Raw genomic sequence first — 25052 nt, forward strand, 5'->3', positions numbered from 1 at the left:
TGGTGGGGGGTGGGCTAGACCGACCACGGCCTCGGAACCGAGTAGCGGGGGACCTTTTAGAACGGCGATCAGTGGCGATGGCCGACCGTGCGTGGCCTAGAGACATCTTGGCCAGCTATCGAGGCCGATGTCGGACGCAGCGGCGGGCGCAGGCGTTGATAGCATACTGAATGGATCGTAAACTGGCGTGGAAGTGTGGGCGTCTGGGTGGGGGTGTGGATGTAGTCTTGATGTCATCAGCCATCATATCCACCCACAGGCAGCAAGGTAACGTACTACGGTCATTGCAACGGCTTTACGGCTTTGATGCCGTTCCAGTGGGCAGAAATATGCGGGTTATAGGGCGGATCACGCTCGGAGATCATATCGGAACGAGGGAGTGGCGTTCGGTAACCCTTGAACGCCGATCGATAACGCCTCACGACTTTGGATGACTGCAAAGTTAGCACATTGGCGCGGACGCGGAGGACAGGGGGTTGTGGACAGATTTAGTTGATAAGACATACTAATGGGCCAGCGAGGACTCGAGGGCTCCTCTGGCCCCTTCCCGCGCGCCTTACACAAAGAAAAAGACACTCACCCCACGGTGATCCTCCTCCTCACAGCGGCTCAGGTCTCGCACGACCGCGTAGGGACAGCGACCGGCCTATCCAGCTGCCCCGTCTCTGGAGCGTTTTGGTGGGCGCCTTGCCGCAGCGGCTGCATGGTGCATTGCGCCCGAGTTTCCTCCGTATGCTGCCCTTCAAGCCCACGCTGTGCTCGCAGGTCTCAGCGGGCGCCTTGTGTTGTTCTGGGGCGTCGTCCAAGATCTCCTGCTGTTCTTCAGTGACGATACCGTCGTAAGCTTCCGGAACGACATTCATGCTGAACGGACTGCGGTCCCATGGTGCTCCGACTGTCGTCTCGCGCGGACTCCGAGTTGGACTACTCGTACTCGATCCAGCGCTCAACGTGCTCGCGCTGCCGACGGTATCCGAAGATGAGATCTTGTGCGTGGGCCGTACAATGGGATCCCGCGTCGACGCAAGCAGGAACCCGCGGTCTAGAGGTGTGTCGCGTCGCACAGTACTTTCGGGGACGGGGTAGCGACCGATCCCCTCATAGTCGAGGCTGAGGAGGAGGGAGCGGGCGCGCGCAGTCTCGCTCCGCCCATCCTGCATCGGCTTACTTTGGCGCAACATTTCTTATGTTGAAGGGAAACGACCTACCCCGCAAAGAGGTTTCTTAGCTTCTTAAAGGCGCAGAAAAAAGGCTGGTGGGAGGGCGGCAGCTGAATACTTCACTGCGGGCCGCCAAGAATAATGGCGTCACTTACATCCCTGGCATGTAATAAGGTTGACTTCTTTGGGTATGTGCCTTGGGCCGTGTATTGCAATTTGTATTTCGAGGTTCACTTTGGCTCTGTTGGATCTGGGCCTCTCGTAAGCCGCACTCAGACGCAGCTGATTTTGTAGTGTGTTAGGTGAAATATTTGGCTCTGGCCCAAGTCCTCTGCGCGGAGACGGATGCCACCTGGCCTTGGCAGGACTATGAATGGCGGAAACGTTGCCGCAGACAACGTCAGGGCCTTTGGTAGACTCTGCAATCGGAGACGTCGCGTGTTGATGCTTCAGATGAATTGTACGCCCTTATACACGTTTCATCCCTTGAAGCGCAAATAGGCAAACGGCTGAATGTGCAGTGACATCACGCCAGAATCTCCCGAGCACTTGGTCCATTAGAGCTGCGTATGTCGCAACCGCGGATCGACAGCTGAACCGAGAATGCAATGGATAAGTGGATGTCGCTCTCTTCAACCTGCCCCCTTTAGATACCCCTTATCTCATCACAATGTCTGAGTGTTGATCTGAATTTGGAAAGCTCCGTATGTCAAGTGAGATGTGGTGAGCAATGCCACTGGTACAGGATCGCCGTGTCCATGCATTGACACCTATCGTCCCTTCCGAAGGAACAGAAGGACTGGTTGTGCACCGCCTGTAGATTCGCGTCAGCGGTCTTCTCACGAACGACTAGGTCACTCTGTTGGCGAAGCCAACCTCCAAGACTGGAGTCGGACACGATGCCGGAGCCCGTGGGTTACACTCACAGCCGTGGTTACACTCACAGCCAGCGTGGTGTCGGATTCTCTCAGGCTCGCAACATACGTCAGTGTGGGACTATTCCCACATCGTTGACGGCGCCTGGGACTGTTCTGTGCCTCAATTTGGACGGGTGGGGTTCTACAGGGTTACTGCGGAATGTGGAGTGTGGAGTACGTGGGGGTGCGTCACCGAGGTCAACCAAGTTCACCCCTTGCGGGAGCACGATGCGGGCTGCAGTTGCCGGCTTTGTTTGGTTGGTTTACCCATGGTTTGCCTAGACAGCAGTGGCTGCCGTTGAAGCTGCGATTTCCGCGGCCGAGAGCGAGCGTCGAATCATTCCCTATGGGCTGCATGCTCTGTGAATAGTCTGGAGTCTTCCGACTCGGACACTATCTCTCACCGAGATGGTGGCTAGGTGATGCTGGTCTTACCGGCCCCAATATTGACCGTGCGGGGTTGGCAGGTTGACAACTGAGGTTGACAACCGAAATAACCTCGGGATCTTGGCCTGGCATCCATCGGCACCGGTGTTCTAAGAACCGTCCCATCTCTGCACCTGCTCTTAAACATCAGCCTGAGAACGCAACACCAACTGCGCCAACTCGAGCGTCCTCGCTGGGAACACGCAACGCCAACTGGACCATCCGCGCTTGGATCATTGACCTCCCGCTCACCATGTCGAGCACGAACCTCGTCAAGCTCCCCTTCACCCTCACCCCGCTCATGAGCGTGGTTCTAGCCGTTGCAGCCCTCCTGATCGGGCTGGCGATCGAGCTATCTCGCCGGCGCGCCTCATACGCCCATCTGCCGCCCGGCCCCAAGCCACACCCACTTACAGGCAACGTTCATCCGTCAAAGTATCCATGGCGCTCATTCTACCAACTCTCCAAGACGTACGGCCCAGTTATTACCGTGTGGGCCGGCACACGGCCACAGGTAATCCTCAACGACATGGCTAGTGCGACGTTCTTCCTGGACAAGCACTCGCGGGACACATCCGACCGCCCCCCGCATTGGGCCTACATCTCGAGCGGGAAGCGCATGGTCCTCCAGCGCCACGGCGAGCGGTGGCGCCGTATGCGCCGTGCCCTCCACTCTCTCCTGCAACCCGCACAGTCCGCCGAACTCCGCCCATACCAGGAGAAGGCTGCGCGTGGGGTCGTGCTGGACATGTTGAACGGCGGTACGTACCAGGACCACATTTCGACATATGCCGCGACGATCGTCGTGCACATGGCCTATGGACGGACGGACAGGGCCCACTACTCGGACCCAGACATTGCGGGGATTGTCGAGAACGGTGACCGGCTCGGCCAACTCCTCCGCCCAGGCGAGTACCGGCTCGACGCATTCCCGTGGCTCCGCTTCGTGCCGGGATATATGAGCAAGATGAACCGCTGGAACGCCGAGGAGCTTGTCCTCTTCCGGACCGCTCTCGACGGCGTTCGGAACGGACGCAACAACGGTCGCGTGCCCTGCTTCGGCACGTATTTGCTGGACAGGCAGAAGGAGCTCGAACTGAACTACGACGAGGTCGCTTATCTCTGTGGCAGCGTATTTGGCGCTGGGTCCGACACGAGTAGCGCCGCCATCCAGATCGTGATCATGGCTGCGGCTACACATCCGGAATGGCAGGCTCGCGTCCAGGCCGAACTGGACAGCGTGACGGGTGACCAACCGCCTGGATTCGATGATCTCGACCAGGACTCGGTGCCACTCCTCCACGCCTTTATTGCAGAGAGTGTTCGCTGGCGCCCCGTCTCGGCTGGCGGGTTCACCCACCGCACGACAGCGCCAGTCGTGTATGGCGAATACGTCGTGCCCTCCGGTACCCTCATCACCGGTAACCACTGGGCGATCCACCGAGACGAGGGATACTATGGTCCCAACGTTGAGGAATTCAAACCCGAACGTTGGCTCAAGGACGGCGAGTTCAACAAGTCGATGAAGCACGTGCAGTACGGCTTTGGCCGACGAGTCTGTCCCGGTCAACACGTCGCGAACAACAGCGTGCTCATCAACTCGGCGCTGCTTCTCTGGGCGTTCAACATCACTGAATCCCTGGACAAGAATGGCAAGCCGATCCCGATCGACACCCTGGCATTCACCAACACGGCCAACTCTCACCCTCTCAAGTTTGACGTCAAGTTCACGCCGCGCCACGCGCATCTTGCAGACCTCGTCCGCGGCGACTACCTCTAGTCTGGAGGAGTGTAGGGTATCAGAAGAATATTTGTAAACCTGTTCTGTAAGCGCGTGACCGAACATGGCGTGACATGAATAAAAATCATCAAGGTCGTGTGGCGAAATGGCATCGCGTCTGACTACGATTTCTGCTCTTCTGTGGACGCGTTGTGTATCAGGAGATCGCGGGTTCGACCCCTGTCATGACCTGCAGTACCAGCAAGTGCGTAGCGCAAGCTGGGACCTCTCTTTTGCTTGTTGAGGCGTCGGGCAAGGGTCGAAAGAGGTGCGAGGGAAAGGGTGCTCGACGTCCAGGGTATGGACAGAGTTCAGAGGGTTCCAATGCACTCCGGAGCCTCGCATGGGCTTGCAGAGGAGATTGGCCGACACGGAAGACGGGTTGTTGGGAGATAATCACACCCAGAGAGCAAGGAGAATGTATCGTAGACAGAGGGAGCATTTGGGCCATGCCCTATGCTCCCCGGTATATAATCGTCGTATCCTCCCGTTTCTCTTTCGATGTCATTCATTCCGTCTCCACAGGATGACCTGGATGCAATATTTTCCTCCGCCACCCACGAAACCGCTCCCGCATCAACGTCTAGCCTCTTCAATCGCCTACAACACAGTCAGCGGCTGCCGGTTAGGCCAAAAGACGATGCTTTTCTCCACCAGGGAGTTGAACCCTGCTCTTTCGCGGTCAAGCTGTGCTTTAGAGGCTCCAGCAACTCTCTAATGAGAGGCGAATATACTAACCGATATACTAGTAAAGACGAACATTTCTGAAATAGAAGTCTTGGGCTGGGGAAAGAGGTGGAAGACCCTCTCTCCAGAAGCGGAGGGATGTATGACAGTCGAGAATGGATTTTGAGGGCGTTGTCTTGGTTCCAACTGATCGAGAGCTTTGATCGGGGTTCACCGAGTTTCTGGCTGTGCACTGTACTGTTGCGGGCTTCGACTGGAGGGTTTCATGGCGTGAATGCCATGTACGAGTGGCAAACTGCCGCAGAGATTGCGATAGTTTCCAGTAGTTGGGAAATGGGTTGTGAATGCCATGTCATGCCTCGTCATTTCAAAGCCTAATCTGACCCAGGCCAGTCCAATTAGCAGCCTCAACCAAGGTAGGATATGTAGTGATATGCCATGCTAGAAATGTCTTGTACTTCCTAATGCCCCGGATCTTCCAGACTCTTATTGACGAAACCCACATTGAACTGGAGGAGCGAGTTGATGTCCCGCACCCACCCCGTACCCTGGCCGACGCGTTCTACGCATGGGATGGGGAACGGTGACTTGCGGATCACAACACTCTCGTGTGCGTTGAGAAGGCACACCTCGCGCCCGTCGATCGATAGTTCGGCTGGTGCACGGGCGCGCGGACTGATCTCGAGCCGCACCACGCCATGTCCGGGAAGAACTATTGGTCTGAAACTGAGTGACCGCGGAGCAATAGGTGTGAGCAGGAGGGCGTCCGCTTCGGGATGCGAGATTGGTCCTCCAGCGGAGAGCGAGTATGCGGTGGACCCTGTCGGCGTAGAGAGGAGAAGGCCGTCCGACTGCTGTCAGCTAAGGACCAAAGACACAAGCGGACAAATACTCACCACTGCCTCGGTCAAGTGTTGCCCGTCAAAGTACATGTCGACAACCGCGAGGTGTGGATGCCGCCCGCGGTGCAGCGACACCTCATTCATGACCTGCCATCCGCTTCGGCTCTTGGGCCCGCACCGCTCGAGCAGGCTCCCGTCAGGCGCCTGAGGCTTGCACTCGACGCGCATCCTATTCAGGATGGGGACAGGCCCTGTGAGGGTTCTCTGGACAGCCGGATTGAGCTGCGAGATGTGGAAGGGAAGGAGGAAGCCGAGTGACCCCATCGAGAAGCACAGTACGGGCGGGCACTCGCCTTGGCTGAACAAGTTGGCGACGTGGAGCACTGTCCCGTCACCACCGAGAGTCAGAACGAGGTGTGTGTTCTCTGGCAACAAGCTGACGTCCTCTACCGTTAGAGCCCAGCGTTCAGGAGGACGCACTCTTATCGACAACAACCAGCTGGTCGAACTCGGGGTGGTCGCGCGCGGTATGCGGCTCTACCAGCAGGCGAAGTTGGGGGTACGTCTTGGTGAGCATTCTGCGGTCAGTTGGGTACCACCTTCCTCAGCTCACGACAACACATCGCGCATGGTAGAGCGCACACGCTCGTCGTCTGGCTTATGCACTATGAGCATAGACGTTGGCTGCGCCGTCCAGCGCGTCAGACGATACCTGATGTCAGTTACATGTTGTTTACCGCAACTAACGAGGACAGTGACTCGCTCCCCCGCGGCTCTGGTATGGGGAGCAACCTCGGTTTCCTGGGTTCAGTGCGGGCCATGTGGAGGTGGTACTCACCTCAGAAGCTGTTTAGCTGTTGGCTGAGGCAAGTCGCGCAGGAGATGTACACCACGACGACCTCCGAGATACCGGCCTATGCCAAACGTGGTACGCCACGCTATTGTTGTCCTCATGGTGAACGAGCAAGTGTCGACATGTAGATATCACCTTGCTTGAGCGATCTGCTACATCCCAGGGCCAGGGAGTGACTCGCGACTCGACATTTCCAGTGGCGTCAGATGAACGTGCCTGGCTGCCAACGGAGATCAATCCCAAGTCCTCCAACAATGCCACTCTCCAAACGCCGAAGTTTGGCACCTATAACGCCGTGACAGTTTCGTGCAGACCAGGATAGCGAGTTGGCCACCAAGGATTGCCTCAAGCCTCAAGCCTCGCCAAAACCCACGTCAACGACGTGAGTAACAACGACGATGACGAGCGGGTGCAACATGACAGAGTGCTGACCATGCAGAAAACCGCGTCTTCCGCGAACAACATCAGCAAAGCAATATGTGAGTCTCAAATGGACGAAAGCTGTCAACACGCGCTGACAGACAGGGCTCACTCCAACGTTTGGTTCTCCCGGTGAGTCGCGCGCGATGATCGCGATAGTCCGGAAAACGAGCTGGAAGCGGAGCTGGAGCTGGACATGTGCAGCGCAGGCGAGGGGTTACGTGGATGGGCCAGGTGCGGCGGAGTTTGAGCAAGGAAGGAGGGCACGCCTAGGGAACGCCGAGGGCAGTGGCATGGGCATAGGACGACGCGCGCATCGATAGCGACGACTCGGTTATGGGCGACTCTCGGCGTCAACGCAGCGACAGGACGGGTGCGCACTCTTGCCTTGTGCGCCGAGGTGTCCACGACCATGAGTTCGGGGGAGCGCGCGTCTTGGCATTCACACCCACTTCTCCAACTGTCCTACTGCACAACCACACTCTCTCAACACCACCTTTTCATCATCTGCGCTCGCAACGCGCCGTGTGTGGAAACGGAAGAGGGATCGACTGGGAACCTTCCCGTCTACCTGCTTGAACGCCGACCTCTCTTTCCCAACCAGCACGCGACCATCACCCGACGACTTGCCACCTCGAAATTTGCCACCCTCCAAATGTCTGGTTGCGTGTGCGTTCGGTTCAGCCTGTGCGCACTCCTGCGTGCTCGAAGACTCGATCGCGAAGCCGCCTTCCCTCTCGCACGCTTGCCTCATTCCTGTTTCTTGTCCATGCTCGCTTTGTACCTTGCTCTTTCTCCGTGCCTCTTCGGGAGGTGTGCTCTGTTCCCAGTGCATTCTCCAGCGTTCCATATGGCGTTGCGGAACCTAAGGAGTCAAGCTAACAGCAGCCCCCGTAACTACGGCAAGGGCTCGCGCCAGTGCCGCGTCTGCGCCCACCGCGCCGGTCTCGTCCGCAAGTGGGGCCTTGACATGTGCCGTCAGTGCTTCCGCGAGAAGTCCAAGGCTATGGGCTTCGTCAAGGTGAGTTGAATGTTGACGCAGGAGGCAAAGTGCTGACGACGTAGTTCAACTAAACTAGTTCACTCGGGTTCATAGTTGGCTTGAGGGGTCTGTACGTGTCTGTAGATTCGATGGCATCCCATCTTCACTGCTTGTCCCTGCGCGGCGTGGGTTAGCAGTTTCCGCTCGTCATGTCCGAGGTTGTCGGTGGTGGTTGGAATCTTGAGTTCGGTGATTCGGAGAAAAGCGGCAATAGTAAGGAGTGGCTTCGATGGGACCTAGTACCAGACTCATTTCGTGCCTTGAATAAATCAACCCAGTTTGATTTGCTTCCGTTGCAATCCATCTTGAAGCCAACCAAGTAGAGAGTGTCAACCAAAGAAAGGTCCAAGCAAACTGAATTTTACTTCGCCCCCTTTAGCTGCCTTGGACCTTTTTGGTCTGGTGCCACCCTCTGACCGTTGGGACTCTCCACCTTCCCTTCAAAACCCCCCACCAAGAGAGGGTCAATCAAACAGGCAAACCGCCACTTGCAACATCTCACCACCCTTCAACATCAACTTCATCCTTCCATCCCACCCACCCGCACCTCATCCCGACACGGATCACGGTCACGACAAAAGAAAGAGTCTTACACGCTCTTTCACGTCCCGGCACTAAACTTGTTGTAGCTCTTAGCGAAACCTCCCCCTTCCCCCAAGCTCCCTCTCCAAACCTCCAGGCCAACCTTCAACCCTCGCCCCTTTTTGTCTTGCACGCCGAGTCGCGGTTGTGAGTTGCTTCTTCAACATTCCTCCCGACAGGTGCACAGAGTGTGTGTTCATTCGTGCACTGCCTCTGAGCCGCTTCGTCATCGTCACCGTCGCAGAAGATTCACCACTGGCCATCATGCTGACAGATCGCGTCGCTTTTCGCTATTCACAACTCGTTTCCCTCACGCGCACTTTGCTTCTTCCCGTCATTCCAATTCAACTCACGCCATCTCCTACACTCCTCACTCTGCGATGACACTCCGCTCATGGATTTCTCCACCAGACCCCTCGTCTCACCTTAGCCTTAATCGTTCCGGATCTCTCGAGTTTGGACGTGCGTTTTTCAAAAGAACGGACCGTTGTTGTCGAGTGGCGACGGACCTCAAATCCCGACAGGACTGTGCTGACCATCCAGACTCGCGGATCCCACTCCACATCGTCCCAAACACACAGAGCATGACGACGTCGCCGCGCAAGCCAAACGGCACCGATGGCAAGCCGGGCAACCCCTCGTTCGAGGTGAACGGCCTGGCCTCCTCGCCCTCGATCGGAGAGGTATGTTTTTTTTGTGACGCGCCACCACCTTCCTTCCGCAATTCCAGACGAAACTGACACGCAGCGCACCGAAACCTCCACGCCCAAGCCGGAGAACCTCTCGGCCGACGAGTTAGTTCGCCTCGAGCAGAAGCGTGTGGAGCGCTTTGAGCAACGCCGCCGCCTCGAGGCTCAGCTCAACGCCCTTGACGCGGAGGCTGAGCGTGACGAGCTTCTTGCCAACGGTGGCAATGCAGCCAGCATTGCCGCATCCGCACCCACGTCGCCGCTCGGCGCCCGGGCGCCGCAGGATTCGTCCCAGGAGCGTGCGCCCATTACCGGCCCCGTTGCTCCCATCGGCCAGGGCCGCGATATGAACGGCGCCAAGAGCATGCCCGCCAGCCGCCGCACCAGCGGCTACGGCCCTACTTTCGGTATGGAGAAGCTTTCGCTCAGCGTTCTCAATCCTGGGGGCAGAAAGTGGGATGAAGTGGACGACGACGACGTCGACGCGGAGAGTGCTCAGAGTGAGTAGAGGCTTGTTAGGCGTGGACGCCGCTGACCCCAGAATCCGTAAGCTACCTCGCCATGAACGATGACGACCCGTTCCCGTCGCTCAAGGACTCGGGTCTGTCCGCGGCTTCGGCTGCTCTCGACCTCGCGCCCCTTCCCCAAGCGTCGTCACGCGCGTTCGGCTCGCGTCCATTCGACACGACTCTGAAGACGTCCGAGTGGAGCCCGTTCCCCGTGCCCGGCCCCGGTCGCGGTGGCCTGACGTCGCCCTTGTCCAACACCTCGCTCATGGGTGGCGCTGACGACACTCCACGTGACGCCATGATGGGTGGCAGCCGCAAGACCTCTCCCACTGGGCTTGCCGACAGCATTTCGAGCCTCCCCGCCATGCCCAGCAAGTCGGTCCCATCGACGCCGTTTGGTCTTGGTCCTGGCGCTGCCAACATCCCCGGCCCCAAGCGCACGGGTACCAGTCCCCTGGGCAATGACGGTTTCACGCAGGCCCAGCGTGGCTTCTCCAACCCGGACCTTGCTCGCGCCTTTGCCAACAAGGGGGCTGGCAGTTACGGCCTTGACGGTGGTCCTCGCCCTTATCAGCCGGACCCGCTGTACTCGTCCATGGGCCTGCCTGGTGGCGGCCAAGGCGGCAGCAACTTCATGCCCCAGGGTGGCTACGACAACTATGGCTTCGACGACGACTCGTTTGGCTCGGGTGCCCTCTATCCTGCCGGCATGATGGGCATGAAGAACAAGCGGGCAGAGGCCGACCGCGAGTTCAACCGCTTCTCTGGCATGCGCCTCGAGGACCTTCAGGGCGAGATCCTCTCGCTCTGCAAGGACCAGCATGGTTGCCGGTACCTGCAGAAGAAGCTTGAGGAGGGTGACCCCACCCACCGTGACATGATCTTCCGCGAGACGTACGGCCACTTCCCCGAGCTAATGATCGACCCCTTTGGCAACTACCTGTGCCAGAAGCTGCTCGAGCACGCTACCGAGGAGCAGCGCTCGGCCATCATTGACTCGGTTGCCAACGACCTCGTCGGCATCTCGCTTAACATGCATGGCACTCGTGCTGTTCAGAAGATGGTCGACTTCCTCGCGCAGCCCCGCCAGCCCAAGCAGATCCGCACTCTGATCTACGCCCTCTCTGTTAACGTCGTGGCGCTTATCAAGGACCTCAACGGCAACCATGTCATTCAGAAGTGCTTAAACAAGCTTATCCCCGAGGACAACCAATTCATCTACAACGCCATCGCGACTAACCTCATCGAGGTTGCTACCCACCGCCACGGCTGCTGCGTACTTCAGCGCTCGATCGACCACGCGTCGCCGGGCCAGCGTGTCCAGCTTGTCACGGAGATTATCTTCAACTCGCTCTATCTTGTCCAGGACCCCTTCGGCAACTACGTCATCCAGTACATCCTCGACCTGAATGACGCCCGGTTCTCCGAGCCCCTCATTCGCACCTTTGTCGGCAACGTCTGCAGCCTGTCTGTGCAAAAGTGAGTTCAAGTCGACTCGTTCGTAGCTGACCCCAGGTTCTCGTCCAATGTTGTAGAAAAGTGTATTCGCGTGGCCGACCCCGAGATCCGTAAGGTTCTCGTTACAGAGGTGCTCAACCGCTCCCGTCTCGAGAAACTTTTGCGCGACAGCTACGGCAACTACGTTATCCAGACCATTCTCGATTACTGCGAGATTGGCCAGCGTATGGTGGTACGTTTTGCGTCTCGCTAAGGACTGCGCTCACATTCAGCTCGTCGAGGCTATTCGGCCCATTCTCCCGTCGATTCGCAACACGCCGTACGGCAAGCGCATCCAGTCCAAGCTTCAGCGCGAGGACGCGTCGTTCAACTACGGCGGTGCCGGCGGTGGCGGAGGTGGTGGCGGTGGCGGTGGTGGCTATGGACGTGGCGGTTACAACAACCGCAACTCCGGCGGCTACCACCCTCGCCACATTGGCCGTCCTCAGCTGCAGCACATCAACGCGCTAACCGAGGTATACGGTGCCTCGGGCGGCGCTCCGTTCATGGGCGGCAGCGGCTACGGCCGCGGTACAGCTGGCGGCCCTGCTCACCACGGCCCTCAGGCCGGTGGTGGTCCCGCTTTCCATGGCCGTGAGATCCACAGCCACAGCGGCATGAGCTACCATGCTCCCGGCCCTGACGGCCAGCCATGGCTCCACCTCCGTGGTCCTGGTGGCCACCCTGCGCCTAACTGGAGCAACCCTGGTGGCGGCCCTGCTGGCATCGACCCCCTCCCCGCGACCGCACCGTCCGATGGTGACCCGGTACTCGCTGCTCAGGCCGCCGCCGCGGCCGTGACTGAGCGCGCCGGCCAGGGCCAGCCTACGCCCCCCCTCTGGCAAGACCCATCGTACATGTACGCGAATGGTGGACACCTCCCCCCGCTCATGTAACGGAACGTTGATCGGCAACGAGACGGCTGTACCCCACCGGCGATGTGCCTGTAAGCTAAGCGGCTGTATGCGCTGTGGCTGTAACACTCTTCCCGTGCTCCCATGTACACAAACTGCCCGGAAACCAAGCGAACGACTCGACTAGAACCAAGAAAATCAAAACCCACAACCCCCCCCCAAGAAGGCTCGCTATACCCAACGTACGACCCTCACCAGTGTCGCGCGTCCTGTAACTCAGCATACGGTTGGCGACTTGCTGCCTGACCATCTCCTGTAGAGACGACGGCTTTTCGGTGTGCCCGCTGGCGTGTCGGCGGGTGCATCTTGTTGAGATTTGAAACTGTATGCATTGTTGCCGCGAAGTGTGAGATGATCCGTGAATCCTATATTTGCATCTCATTCATATTATGGACTTGCTCTTCGGCCACAACCACCTTTCCTAAACCCTAACTTTACTCGAGATGCACGAGGACCACCGAGGTCGCCTCAAGGTCGACCACACCATCCACAGCCTCCTCGACGACATTGCCAGTCGGCTCGCTCGTGGGCGTCTCGAAGCTCTGCCCAGCCCAAGTAAAGCCCTTGGTGGCATTGGTGTAAGGCGAATGGAAGCGGCGCGCCTTGCCGCGCAGGCCGTCCAACTTGACGCTGATCGTGGAGCGCTCACCGCCCTCGAAAAACACGGCCGAGTTGATGAGGACGAGCCTAGCGAGCGAGCCACCTTGGTACAAGCCGTACGCGGCGAGGGTGTCGATGCTAGTGGGGATCTCGACGACCTTGGACTGGCCCTTGCCAGTCGCCTCCGCCACGACGAGGAACGAGTGGTAGAGTGCGCTCACGTGCGGTCCCTCGAGCCCAGTACCGTCGTCGACGCCAGTACCCGCGAGCCCAATAGGCTGGAGGACATTGTACATGAACCCGCGGCCGTTGTGGAAGTGCATGCGCTTGATGCCAAGCGATGCGAGCTGGAGCATGTGGTCGACACCCCAAATAGTCTGCTCGCCGCCGTTGCTGAGGCCGGGGATACCGTGGTTGCCGTACGAGTTGCCCTCGGAGAGTGTGTACTCGCGCCCCTCGGCGTGGGTGGAAACAATGTCTCCCAACTTGATGGTCAGGTTGCCGCGCACATTGGCCTTGCTCATCAAGCTGCCCACGTGCACGGGGATACCCTCGGAGAATGCACCAGAGTACGTGTGCATTGAGAACTGGCGGGTCGCTGCGCGCACGTCCTCATCATCGAGCAGCCCGGCCTGGTAACACGCCGGAGCTCCCCAACCCATCCCTGAGAACGGGAGGAAGTTTGCGAATGAGCCAGGGCTGAGGGTCGTATGCTTAAAGTCCAAGATCTTAAGAGCGGCCTTGGCGTTGCGCACCCATGTAGCAGTATAGTTTGCGGCGTTCCACGCCTCCCACCCAGGGTTGGAGACGCCCGGCGTGTGTCCGGCATAAAAGTCGGCCTCGTTGCCGATCTCCACCGCACGGAGGTTGGCGTGGGCGAGCTCGGGGCGCTTAAAGCTCTCTGCGAGATGGGAAAGCTGGGACGCGGTCTCGTTATCGTTCAGAATCTTGAGGTTGACGCCCCAATGGAAGTCGGTGCTCTTGGGGAGGTTGGCCGAGAGGGCGTAGAAGTCGCGCCCGATCTTGATTGCGTTGGCCTCGGGAGCGGGCGTGTCGGGCGTTGGGGGTGGGAAAGTGGCGTTCATCACCGCCACGCTCAGATCGAGCGTGGCGCGGTCCTCGCTATTCGCGCCGACGCGGAAGTAGACCGGCTTGCCGGTACGCGCCGAGAGCTGGCCGAGGGCGGTGTTGACGAACTCGTTGGGCGAGCCGACAGTGGGGCCGGCCCAGTCGGTCCAGCGGTCCATCTCGATCGAGAAGGATGCGAGCTGCGGGTCGAGGGTCTGGGCGTAGGGCGGCTCTCTTGAAGGTATGGTGAGCGTCGTCTGGTTCACCACGCCTGAGGCGGCGCGGGACAGGAGGAGTGCGTCGAGAGGGAGGCGCATTCTTGTTGTTCGTTGCTTGTTGCTGGGAAGAGCGGGGTCCCGGAGCGCCTTATATGTCTGCTCAAGGCCAGTGAGGACGGATCGAGTCCGGCAACAGTCCGGAGCCCATCCCGGAGCTCCATGAGCCCCACATCTCCGGGTAAGTGGACGGAGGAAGACGCGGGATGGAAAGTTGCCAGAGTAGAGTGCAAGTGAGTAGACGTTAGTCCCGTGTTGATCCGGAGTAGACAGTCCCACAGGCAGTGGACGGTGGGCATGTGGGACAATGAGATCTAACGTAGGCAAGTACCTGCGGGGACCTGGATGGACTGTCCTCTAAACCCGACAGAGTGATGGAGTTGCTCTTCCTATCTCAGCATCAACTCCCAATGGAAAGGTGTGAGATGAAACACCGAAGACCGCATCAGGACAAAGTCTATTCTTATGCTCGACGTCCACCTACCCGGATGTAGCCGGATAAGGAAATAGGAGTGGACGCCAGGCACTTGACGTCCGATCAGCGATCAGCGGAAGTTGCGTCACCTACTCTTCCGACTCACCGCATCATGCCCCGGCCGTCCACACGTGCAATCGGCCTCGCATTCGAAAACCACACCCAGCGCTTCTTGAATGGCGACCTGCGCATGGCTCTTGCGCACGTGGGTGGGCGAGGGGACGGCGGCGTCGACCTGCGCGGGTTCTGGTGGGTGCCGCGACGACCTCGGCGCAGGGTGAGCAAGGCCGAGGGGAGCGGCGCGGCTGGCAAGAGTGAGGGCGAGGGGAGCGGCGCGGCTGGCAAGAGTGAGGGCGAGGGGAGCGGCGCGGCTGGCAAAAGTGAGGGCGAGGGGAGCGGCGCGGCTGGCAAAAGTGACGGCGAGAAGGAGGGAGGACGGGTCTGGAAGCCTCCGCCTCCACCAGGACTCAAGCGCGATGGCACGCCTGGCGCACGGATTCGGCCTTTCCGGGTTGTGGTTCAGTGTAAAGCTGAACGGCGCGCTTTGGGGCCGCGCATCGTGCGCGAGTTTGAGGGGACGTTGGGACATTTGGGTGAGTAGACTTGGGTGGGTTGGGGGGGGGGATGGGGGTAGGGAAGGAGGGGAAGGAGGGGAGAGGGAAAGGGGAGAGGGAAAGGGGAGAGGGAAGGAGGGAAGGGAGGGAAGGAGGGGAGGGAGGGAAAGGCAGAGAGGTTCATAAGAGAGAAGGGAGGAAGGAAGGAGGAAGGTGATGGGAGAGTGAGAGGAAGGAAGGGGGAAGGCGATGAGAGAGTGAGGGAAGGTGGGAGGGTAGTGCAGCAAGGTGCTCGAACGCAGACTACGGCCAAGAGGGAGTGCTGACTCCAGCCGCGCAAGACGCGCGCGTCCCAATGATCGGTGTGCTCTCAAGCCAGAGCGGGTTCAGCCTCGCAAGCATGGAACATGCCGTTCGAACGCGCGTGCCTCTCCTTCTTCTACATCTGGAGGGTGGCCGGCCGGACGAGGAGGCTGGCCTCGACGATCGACCCGAGCCCGAGCCAGAACCGGAACCGGAACCGCAACCCGTCGATGGAGGCCCCACGATTCCAGTCACTGGAGCGTGGTGGAACGCATCGCTTGGTACCCTGCTGGCCGACGCAGGGATCCAACTTCGTCGCGAGATCGTTGGGGGAGGCACGCGTGTCGGCGTGTTGACAGCCGGCGAGCGGATGGGACGGTATGGTCCGCCGGCGCCATAGGGCATACATGCATTATGTGGTCGTACAGGAAGATGGTGAAGCTCTAGAAATAGAAGAGGGAAGGAGGCAAGCGCGATATCCAGTGGGAAAGAGGGGTCTTGCTGCCGCAGCAGCTCAGCAATTACACCGCGACCCGTTGCCAACCATCTCACGGATCGAGATGCTGTCCCGTCGCCGCCGGCGCCATGGCATGCCGTTCAATCGCCCGCTCGAGGATACGGCGCGCAGTTGGCGCTCACCGTACGACACGCCGCTGCCGGCGACGTCGGGGTCGATTGTACCTGCGTCGATGCCTTCGAGGATGGCGCGTGCGGCGAGGAGGAACGGCATGCTCACGTTCTCGCCTGTCAACGAGGATGTTTCGACGAAGAGGACGCCTGGGGTCAGTTGTTTACCGCTGGGTAAGGCCGCGCAGCTCAGCTGGGTCGATGATACCGGGCAAGATGGCGCTATCGTTCATGCCTGCGACCTGGATGGCACTCGCCTGCTCGAACCTGCACCCACTCACCATTCTCCTGCGCCCACCGTTCGCCCTCAGCATACTCGACTTCCCGGTCGTCCTCGCGATCGAGCTTATTTCCCACAAGCACAAGTACGAGGTGCTGACTCGCGAGTGCCCGTGCATCCTGCACCCACCGGTCGAGGTTGGCAAATGACGCGCGGCTCGTAATGTCGTATACGAGGATGGCGCCCGCCGCGCCGCGATAGTACGACCGCGTGACGGAGCGGAAGCGTTCCTGCCCCGCAGTGTCCCATAGCTGGGGTCAGCTAAGCGAACCGGCAGCAAGCTGGCTGGGAGATGGAAGACGTCACGGCCGTGACGGTCACGCCAGAACCGCGCCACAATGCGAGCATCATACGACTCCGCAAAGGAAGACGAGCAAGGACAGAATCGTGGCAACGCGATGTTATATTTGGTGTGCGATCACGGAACCCACCTGCAGCTTGACGCTCCGGTCGCCTATGCGGATGGTGCGGCTTGAGAACTCGACGCCGATGGTGTGTGCCGCGTTCTCCTTGACTGGAGTCAGCGGGGGAGGGGGGGAAGAAAGGGAGAGGGAGAGGGAGAGGGAGAGGGAGAGGGAGAGGGAGAGGGAGAGGGAGAGGGAGAGGGAGAGGGAGAGGGAGAGGGAGAGGGAGAGGGAGAGGGAGAGGGAGAGGGAGAGGGAGAGGGAGAGGGAGAGGGAGAGGGAGAGGGAGAGGGAGAGGGAGAGGGAGAGGGAGAGGGAGAGGGAGAGGGAGAGGGAGAGGGAGAGGGAGAGGGAGAGGGAGAGGAAGGGGGAGAGGGATGTTAGTGTGTGTGGAGAGGACTCGCCCGACGGTGCGATGAGTGACCCGGAGCGGGCCAGCCTGCTCAACAGGGCTCAACAGCGACGACCAAGCCGTAACGCCGTCGCCGTCGTCACCTCACAGCCAAACTACTCCAGCTCTTCCCGCTGCGAACGGCTGACACCGCCATCGGCCCAAAGCTTTCCGCTGCAAGTGGGCGTGATGCGGTCATTGCGCAACCCACGCCTGGGCGCAGCACACAGTACTCACACATCTCGTGGATACATTGGTAGAGAAGGCAGCTCTTGCCGGTGCCGGATTCGCCTGGGGTCAGCCATCAGCTGAACGGCAGAGATGTGGACGTGACGCGCGGACCTCCAAGCCTTTCACCGCGACGCACGCCGACGTACCAATGATGACGAATTTGAAGAGGTAGTCTGCTGTCAGCTAATGCCAAGCAAGACCAGCTCACCATACGCCTCCACGAGCTCGGTGCCCTCGTCCATGCTGACTGCGACGGAAAGCCGATGGATGATCTGGTGAGGTGGTATGTACAAGTGCGAGTTTGAGTGCCTTGGGTGGCGATGTTGGAGTCAGGGTGGAGGGTATCCACTCAAAGTACCCATCCAAACCAAAGTGTGCACTCTACATCTACACAGTCTAACCTCTAATCTACTCTTAAAATGCACACATACGTGTGCAAAGCCGCGCCTCAACTATCCCAACTATTATCCCAATCCCGGCGTTCGACATCACATCTTCATCCGCCGCTTGAGATTCTCGACCCGCTCCCACGGATAATCCCCGTTCCACACCTCGCGCCCCAGGATCGTCTTGATCGTGGGTAGCCCATCCTGCTCAATGACAAAACTCGCCGCTACGTTGGCCCACACCACCGCTGTTGTCAGCTGCTGCCCGTCCATGAGCCCATGGTCTCGGCTAGCAGACTCACCCTCATGCATGTCCTTTCCTTCGTCCAGCGCCGCCATCAGCCCGCCCATGAACGCGTTCCCTGCGCCCGTCGGGTCGACCACCTTGGTCTTGTATCCAGGCATGTCGGGATGCCAGAACGCAGGTGCCCAGTACACGGGTTGCACGTGGCTGGGCGTTCCCGGGTTCGACACCTTCCTCGACGCCGGGTGTGGTGACGGCGTGCGCACGAGCTCGGACGTCAGTGCGTAGCAACATCCCAAGGGCCCGGCGCGGATTACAGCCCCGATTCGTGGTCGAAACGCCACCAGCGAGCGTGCCGCCCACTCAAGGACGGGTACGAGTTCGTTTTCCGACGAGAGGGCGCGGTCAAACATCTGCAGCGCTTCCGTGTGGTTTGGGCTGTTGTGAGCTTCAGCGTACTAATCCCAGCTCACCTGATGATGTCGACCTGTCGCGTGAGCTTTGAGATGAGGGCAAGGTTCTCGGGTACACAGGATGGCTGCTGTCAGCTTGCACAGAGCTCCCTAGCTAACAGGTTCTGGTTCCCAGACGAGTCCAGGTTGCCAGCCACCATCGATCTCAGCGGACATGGCAGCAATGTCCTGGATAACCTGGTCCGCGCGGGCCGGGTACGACACAAGGTGTAGCCAGTCGGGCAAAGGGGACTGGAAATCGGTGTCGAGGAGCGCGCGTGGCGTCAGGAGCAGAGGCACCGAAAGGTACTCGAAGCTGTGAGTCAGAAGCCGAGCGAGCTTGCGGCGGGCCTGGACATAGCATCTAGGACAAACGAAACAAGGCGCATACCGACATGCCACTCACCCCCGCACCTGTCCGTTGTACCGATTCACTGCACGCGTTGTACCTGCGCCGTCATGCCTCTCACGCCACGCCCACATGTCAGTGCCGTAGCTCTCGAGCTGTGCCTTCATCGAGGCCGGCAGCGTCTCGGGCGTGTAGTCAACGATCATGGCGAGCCGGCTGGGAGGGAGAAAGATGCGTGCGCCGATGATCCCTGATGGTCAGCTGCAAGCGAGGAGGCGCCCGAGGGGAGACGGGGCCCGGAGCAGGAATGTCCCGAAGGGCTGAAGATGAACGTACCATACGTGCCTGCACCGCCTATCTAGTACGTTAGAGAACACGGACAGGTCACGCACTTGGTCAGCCTTGTCGACTGGGACCTCGGTTCCGTCAGTGCCGACGTTGGTGAAGGTGTCGATGATGAAGGCTTCTGTGGGATGTTAGGTGGGAAGATGGACTCGTTGCCTCTTAGCTCACCCAGAGTTGCGATGCGGGGTCGTTGTAGAGTCATTATGATTGTTTTAGTGATAGAAGTGTGAAAGAGAAGATGGCATGAAGAAACAACTACATGAACAAGAATAGGTGGGTAGAGGGGGAGACTGGCCTGGACTGGCTGGCCACCCTCCACCTTCCCTTCCCGTCAATTCCAGACAGCAACCTTTAAACGCCACCCAACCATGGACCTATCCCAAAGGTTCATTTAACCCCACCCACTCATCAACATGCTGTAAACCATACGCGAGGGCGAGCTCACGATTAGTTGGGCGATTAGACGTTTGCATTCATTTCTATAGTGGTAGATTATGCTTTCCTCGAGCAAGCAAGGAGCGTGGGAGTGTGGGAGGGTGATGGGAAGGAAGGTGGAGGATGGTGTATAGAGCTCTTGGTAAGATCGGCACCTTGCAGTCTGCTGCAAACTGGAGCAGCACTGCTCGTTTAAAGGAACGGCGGGTAGACGATCCAGCGGTTGCCCGGGAAGACCTTGGGGTCCTGCTCCTTCTTGTAGCGGCGGTACTTGCCAATGGCCCATGTGCCCATAAAGTACGACGCGATTGAGATGTAGACGATGGCTGCTGTCAGCTCATCGTCGAAGTAAATGTAGCAGACTCACTGCCAATGTCGCCGCCAGTCATGATAACCATGCCGAGAACGCCCATGGTCTCAAAGAAGTAATTGGCACACACGATCCACTGGAAACCGAAGCCGGTGGGATACTTGCGCAGCTCACCGGGGCCGACTCTAAGCGTCGACAGGTGCAGATGCGTGTTGAGGTTGAGCACCTCGTTGATCTGTATCAGTCTAAACCACATCTGCAGGATGACACACTAGGATGAAAGCAGTCCAGAAGTAGATCCAGCTGGGCGAGTTAATGAGGCTGTCCTTGAGCGCCACAGCGCCGTACGCGGGGCGGTAGAGCGTCAGGCCGATAAGGATACCCGTGATGCCCCAGTAGTACGCGCAGCTGGGCGTCAGCTCCTTTCACGTCACGGGAGCTCACTTGCGGAAGACAAACGCGAGGGGCACAGAGGGTCTCGAGAACTTGTGAACAAAGATCGACTCAAACTCGCGCTTGATGAAGTGCGCCACGATGAGGTTGCGAATCGTACTGCGGTCAGCTAATAACTCAGCTGTCAGCTCACATCTGGAGGAGAGACGGCTCAAAGTCGCCGTAGATTCTTCTACTGAACTCGAGAAGGAGCGGGTTGATGAAGATCGGACCAGCCTGCTGTCAACTCTGTCAGGGATTGTAGAGCTCACATATTCCCAGATAAAGAGCCAGCGGTATCCGACCTGCGGGCCGAGGTCCTTGAGGCGGAGCGCAGCGCCATCCGTGACACCGTAGTCGGCGAGCGTCTTGCGCTCGTCCGTGAGCGGGGTAGGCTTCTTATCGGTAGCAGTGGGAAGGCCGAGACGCTGGCGGGTCGCGTAGAACTGGGGTCAGCGCATGTCGGCAGAGCACGCATCTCCACGCGACGCACCTGGGGGTACTTGTTCGTCACGCCAGCCTTGACGTCGTGGATGGTAACGTCCGCAGCCGTCTTACCCGGGAAGTCGAGCGTGATAGTGGGTTTGCCTTTCGTCGATACCGATACCTTCATGATGAAAGCGAGAGAAGATAGAGAGATGAGAAATGAGAGATGAGAGATGCGAGTTGAATTCGGTCAACATTTGGGGCACTCCCACAACCCCTCTGACGCAACGCGGTTTCATCACCGCTACGCCCGCCTCCGCCCCTGGTTTCCCAGTCCACGTGGTATCCCTAATCCCAATTAGAACAGGTGTTTCATTAGCGGATGCAAATTCCACTTTTCCGCGCGCCGGCCAATTTCGGTGAGTGCTCGTCTCGCGATCTCCAACTCGAACTCGAGCAAGCATTTCCACTCACAAGCCATGCTGCCGCGCACTGCCTGCCGGGCACTCCGCCCTGTGGCTTCGACGTCGCGCCTCGCGTTGGCGCCTCGCCTGACCCCCGCGCCCCGATTTGCTCGCTTCTCGACCGAGACGACCAGCAACACCGCCGAGGTGGACGACTTGTTCCTCGGTCCACCTCCGCCCAAGCAGAACAACGATGCGGTCATGAAGCGCTTCACTGGTCCCGGATTCCCTCGCATTCCCGTGCGTGCTCTTGCGTCTAAGCTAACGAAAGGGTCTGCGTCACCTTGTCCTCCCCTTCCACCCTCACTTGTACCAGGGCAAGCCTATCCGCGAGCTCACCGTCGCGCGCAGGCGTAAGGGTGGTCGTTCGCCCCAGACCGGACGGGTGATTAACAAGGCTGTCGGTGGTGGACACAAGCAGCGTATTCGTATTGTTGACTTCTACCGCCTCGAGGACGGTATTCACGACGTCGTGCGCATCGAGTACGACCCCGGACGCTCGGCACACATTGCCCTTGTGCACCGGCGCGGCGCGGCCGCTGCCACTGCCGATGAGGGCGCGGTGCTGGCGGAGAAGACGAGCGAGCTCGAGGGAGGGAGCACGGAGAAGCGCCTCCTGCGCAACGAGGTCAAGGGCGGGTGGAGCTACATCCTCGCTCCTGATGGGCTGCGTGCCGGCGACGTTGTGCAGAGCTTCCGTGCCGGTATCCCTGACGGCATGGTCGAGGGATGGGCCGAGCTGATCAAGGCAAAGTCCGAGTCCAAGGCTGAGGAGGAGGAGGAGGGTGGCGAGAGCTCGATGGCGACCGCCACTCGTGCCCTCGGTCTCCTGCGTACCATGACTCTCAAGCCTGGAAACGTCCTCCCCCTCAACCTCATTCCCCCCGGAACGCACATTCACAACATCTCCATGGCCCCAGACGGGCGCATGCAGCTCTGCCGCGCGGCTGGCACGTTTGCCCAGGTCGTCGCGCACCACAGCAGGAGCGGTCAGGCGCTGGGTGGTGCCGAGGTCCTCCAGATGGGCTCGCAGCCGCGGGCGGATGGCACCCGCGAGCGCCAGGACGGCTCTGTCCTCGTCAAGCTTCAGTCAGGTGAGGTGCGCCGCCTTCCTCCCGCCGCGGTCGCGACCATCGGCGTCGTCTCCAAGTGAGTCACCTTTGATGGGATGGTCAGTGCTGACCTTGCAGCAAGGAGCACTCGCAGAAGCAGATCGGCAAGGCCGGCCGTAACCGCTGGCTCGGCAAGAGGCCAAAGGTTCGTGGTCTCGCCATGAACGCATGCGACCACCCCCACGGTGGTGGTCGTGGAAAGTCCAAGGGTAACAAGCACCCGCGCTCGCAGAACGGCTTGTTACAAGGCAAGCGTACCCGCCGCCCCAAGGACAAGGACGGCAACAAGCAGGTTGTCAGCGAGCGTCCCCGCGGACGGGCATCAAAGCACGTGCGCAAGTAGGCGTAGTGCGACGATCACGGCCCTATTCTACATTGCATGCACCCTGTTCTACACGAGAGACCATATTCTAGCGTTGCCTGAGAGCATCGGGCGCAGACCCGACGCCGTTTGTCCTCACATTGACGGCGGTGCTGACCGAGTTTGTGTCGCTCTCGTTGCCACGGTCGTCGAGCTCCACAGCGTCCTTCTCCTTCTCCTTCTTGGACGGCTCAACTCGGGGGGGTGCGGCCGTTGAGTAGACTAGTGTGCCGCCTGGGGTCAGCTACGTCAGACACCTAGAAGCTTACCAAGCACCATCGCGCCACCGACGATAAGGCCCCACGACCAGCCGCTGCCGTAGTACCATACAGAGAGGGCGAGGGACACGGCCTTGCGCACAGTGAGGATGAGATTGACGGTCGTCGACGAGACGCGCTGTTGTTAGCTCGCCTAGACAAGATAACTCACAGATGTTAAGCGATTCACGCCACGGATACATAACCCCTGTGTTATGACGTTGACGCCGAGCGCAAACACCGCACCCGGGACTGCGACGTCTCGCCACCGGAAAAGCTGGCGCTTCGCATCATCAACATGCGGGAACAGCGCGACGTCTGGTGTCGGCACTGCAAACAGTGTGATGGGCGGTGAGGAGATGTACGCGTTGAACGTTCTTGACAGAGACGCGTACATCGGGAGGAAGAACGGGAGGGACAGGAAGTGCTGATGTCAGCGTTCATAACGAGATTCGGTCAGCTCACGTTGTAAAAGAGGGCCTCACGCCACTGGTTGCCGTACTGCCGGTATGTGCTTTCCTGCCACAGGCCGAGCCAGGCCGAGAGGAAGAGTGCGAGCGAAAGCAGGCCAATGCCAGCGACGTACTGCACATTCTCGGAGAAGTATTCCGCTTCGGTGTCGGTAGTGGACGCCACTGTGGACATCTTACGCGGCGGCCGCGGAGCCGAAATGGTTGCGAGCACGATGCCAACAGTGATGATGACTCCGGCGAACTGAGTTTAGCTGACAACGGACTGCGACCGGCTACGCACAATCTGGCCCGGCGAGTATCGTTTTCGGCCAAGAAAATAACCCGTGAGCATCGAGACGCACAGGCCTGCTGTCAGCTGACAACTCTGTAAGAAAGCTCACCGCCAGAGCGGAAAATGATGTGGACCGTGACGGGGATCTAGGGTTAGCTTCTTCAGGAAGGCGTTACCTTGAGGCCGAACGCGTAGTTGTTCACTGGAGTCAGTCGGGTCAGGGGGGCAACCTACTTAGGCTGACGGCGAAGAAGAGGACAACCTGGACCATCCATCGCTTGATGGGGACGACGTTGCGTCGCCATATTGGAGTCCAGCGGCCTTTGGTCCAGACGAGCTGGGAGCCGAACGTCTGCACAGCGACATAGATGAACTGGGCAAAGGTGAGAAATGTACCTGCGAGTCAGTGGGGTGAGACGGGAAGGAAGAGGGCAGCCGTAGGCGAGGCACAAGGTGGAGGTTTGCCACCCCGCCACGCCACGTACCAGAGGATGGGTAGCTCTTGAGGACCGCCTCTAGTGCCCATACGTTGCTGGCGTTAGATAGACCCGGAGTGGTGCGCACGAGCAGCAGCCTCCGAAGACGAGGGAGAGGATAGCGAGCCACTCGCCGGCGGCGCTTTCTGCCAGGGCGCCGAAGATGGGGCGATTGGACATGTTGTAGAGAGGAAGAAGATTTCGGCGTCAGGCCATAGAGTGAAGGATCAAGGACGGAAGGTCAAAGAGCGTGGTCGTGCGTCGGAGTGTCGATGAAATGTGGAAGAGGGGAGCGAAACAGCACTTAATAAGTGAGATAGGATGTCTTAGTGTAGATTTCAGATGTCAACAATGAGTTGATCAGTTGCGCTTTTGAGCGCGTCCAACATCTTGCTACCTACACGTGTCATCAGGCACATGCCAACGCGATCGAAGCGTCATGTTCGGAATTTTAAGCCCTGACCACACTGGCCATGTCGACGCCAACGTCGACATCAACGGCGTCAAGGATTCTTTCATCTGGTGCATCGATCGCGGGGAGGGAGGAGACTACAGAGTCACAGTTGCCCGGACTATCTACGAAAGCCATCTAGTACAGGTGAGGGTGGAGCCTTGCAGAGAGCCTTTGTAGCCAGAGTAGACGGATGGGACAGAACAGTAAACGGGTCTGAATCTAGTCGTGTCGGGAAAGCGGAGGCAAGAGAAGATGATGAACGGGAGATTGTGGCGCAGA

At 59.3% G+C, this 25052-nt stretch overlaps 12 protein-coding genes across 12 annotated transcripts; 5 read left to right on the forward strand and 7 right to left on the reverse strand.

Moving 5' to 3' along the window:
• Window positions 1-281: 281 nt before the first annotated feature.
• Window positions 282-1181, reverse strand: CcaverHIS019_0504070 (uncharacterized protein; the record flags this gene model as incomplete). The annotated part of the gene is made up of 3 exons (XM_060601562.1): window positions 282-434; window positions 581-646; window positions 753-1181. 3 exons carry the CDS (start codon window positions 1179-1181, stop codon window positions 282-284), a joined length of 648 nt encoding a protein of 215 aa, XP_060458044.1.
• A 1575-nt stretch (window positions 1182-2756) lies between these two features.
• Window positions 2757-4283, forward strand: CcaverHIS019_0504080 (uncharacterized protein; the record flags this gene model as incomplete). The annotated part of the gene is made up of 1 exon (XM_060601563.1): window positions 2757-4283. The coding sequence occupies one exon, from the start codon at window positions 2757-2759 to the stop codon at window positions 4281-4283; it is 1527 nt and encodes a 508-aa protein (XP_060458045.1).
• Window positions 4284-5431: 1148 nt separating this feature from the next.
• Window positions 5432-6766, reverse strand: POS5 (uncharacterized protein; the record flags this gene model as incomplete). The annotated part of the gene is made up of 6 exons (XM_060601564.1): window positions 5432-5821; window positions 5867-6258; window positions 6293-6390; window positions 6426-6524; window positions 6560-6613; window positions 6651-6766. 6 exons carry the CDS (start codon window positions 6764-6766, stop codon window positions 5432-5434), a joined length of 1149 nt encoding a protein of 382 aa, XP_060458046.1.
• Window positions 6767-6919: 153 nt separating this feature from the next.
• Window positions 6920-8159, forward strand: RPS29 (uncharacterized protein; the record flags this gene model as incomplete). Its single annotated transcript, XM_060601565.1, has 6 exons — window positions 6920-6941; window positions 6988-7047; window positions 7105-7144; window positions 7191-7217; window positions 7974-8106; window positions 8151-8159. The coding sequence occupies 6 exons, from the start codon at window positions 6920-6922 to the stop codon at window positions 8157-8159; spliced, it is 291 nt and encodes a 96-aa protein (XP_060458047.1).
• A 117-nt stretch (window positions 8160-8276) lies between these two features.
• CcaverHIS019_0504110 (uncharacterized protein) lies at window positions 8277-12300 on the forward strand (the record flags this gene model as incomplete). Its single annotated transcript, XM_060601568.1, has 8 exons — window positions 8277-8316; window positions 8764-8856; window positions 9121-9171; window positions 9253-9392; window positions 9457-9898; window positions 9940-11386; window positions 11423-11597; window positions 11638-12300. 8 exons carry the CDS (start codon window positions 8277-8279, stop codon window positions 12298-12300), a joined length of 3051 nt encoding a protein of 1016 aa, XP_060458048.1.
• Window positions 12301-12752: 452 nt separating this feature from the next.
• On the reverse strand, window positions 12753-14303 carry CcaverHIS019_0504120 (uncharacterized protein; the record flags this gene model as incomplete). The annotated part of the gene is made up of 1 exon (XM_060601569.1): window positions 12753-14303. One exon carries the CDS (start codon window positions 14301-14303, stop codon window positions 12753-12755), a length of 1551 nt encoding a protein of 516 aa, XP_060458049.1.
• A 545-nt stretch (window positions 14304-14848) lies between these two features.
• Window positions 14849-15993, forward strand: CcaverHIS019_0504130 (uncharacterized protein; the record flags this gene model as incomplete). The annotated part of the gene is made up of 2 exons (XM_060601570.1): window positions 14849-15329; window positions 15623-15993. The coding sequence occupies 2 exons, from the start codon at window positions 14849-14851 to the stop codon at window positions 15991-15993; spliced, it is 852 nt and encodes a 283-aa protein (XP_060458050.1).
• A 114-nt stretch (window positions 15994-16107) lies between these two features.
• Window positions 16108-17768, reverse strand: CcaverHIS019_0504140 (uncharacterized protein; the record flags this gene model as incomplete). Its single annotated transcript, XM_060601571.1, has 6 exons — window positions 16108-16370; window positions 16502-16751; window positions 16932-17014; window positions 17533-17586; window positions 17673-17699; window positions 17735-17768. 6 exons carry the CDS (start codon window positions 17766-17768, stop codon window positions 16108-16110), a joined length of 711 nt encoding a protein of 236 aa, XP_060458051.1.
• Window positions 17769-18014: 246 nt separating this feature from the next.
• MAK32 (uncharacterized protein) lies at window positions 18015-19504 on the reverse strand (the record flags this gene model as incomplete). The annotated part of the gene is made up of 8 exons (XM_060601572.1): window positions 18015-18160; window positions 18215-18594; window positions 18630-18694; window positions 18729-18924; window positions 19015-19207; window positions 19294-19315; window positions 19350-19423; window positions 19471-19504. 8 exons carry the CDS (start codon window positions 19502-19504, stop codon window positions 18015-18017), a joined length of 1110 nt encoding a protein of 369 aa, XP_060458052.1.
• Window positions 19505-19929: 425 nt separating this feature from the next.
• TSC13 (uncharacterized protein) lies at window positions 19930-21092 on the reverse strand (the record flags this gene model as incomplete). Its single annotated transcript, XM_060601573.1, has 7 exons — window positions 19930-20063; window positions 20105-20282; window positions 20320-20455; window positions 20492-20599; window positions 20634-20716; window positions 20752-20925; window positions 20973-21092. The coding sequence occupies 7 exons, from the start codon at window positions 21090-21092 to the stop codon at window positions 19930-19932; spliced, it is 933 nt and encodes a 310-aa protein (XP_060458053.1).
• Window positions 21093-21384: 292 nt separating this feature from the next.
• Window positions 21385-22824, forward strand: RML2 (uncharacterized protein; the record flags this gene model as incomplete). Its single annotated transcript, XM_060601574.1, has 3 exons — window positions 21385-21609; window positions 21641-22518; window positions 22560-22824. 3 exons carry the CDS (start codon window positions 21385-21387, stop codon window positions 22822-22824), a joined length of 1368 nt encoding a protein of 455 aa, XP_060458054.1.
• A 67-nt stretch (window positions 22825-22891) lies between these two features.
• On the reverse strand, window positions 22892-24499 carry YEA4 (uncharacterized protein; the record flags this gene model as incomplete). The annotated part of the gene is made up of 10 exons (XM_060601575.1): window positions 22892-23076; window positions 23112-23238; window positions 23272-23526; window positions 23565-23813; window positions 23853-23917; window positions 23953-23989; window positions 24020-24045; window positions 24078-24239; window positions 24329-24375; window positions 24408-24499. 10 exons carry the CDS (start codon window positions 24497-24499, stop codon window positions 22892-22894), a joined length of 1245 nt encoding a protein of 414 aa, XP_060458055.1.
• Window positions 24500-25052: the final 553 nt, after the last annotated feature.

Source organism: Cutaneotrichosporon cavernicola (genome assembly GCF_030864355.1).
Source record: "Cutaneotrichosporon cavernicola HIS019 DNA, chromosome: 5".
In the NCBI taxonomy this organism is placed as follows: domain Eukaryota; kingdom Fungi; phylum Basidiomycota; class Tremellomycetes; order Trichosporonales; family Trichosporonaceae; genus Cutaneotrichosporon; species Cutaneotrichosporon cavernicola.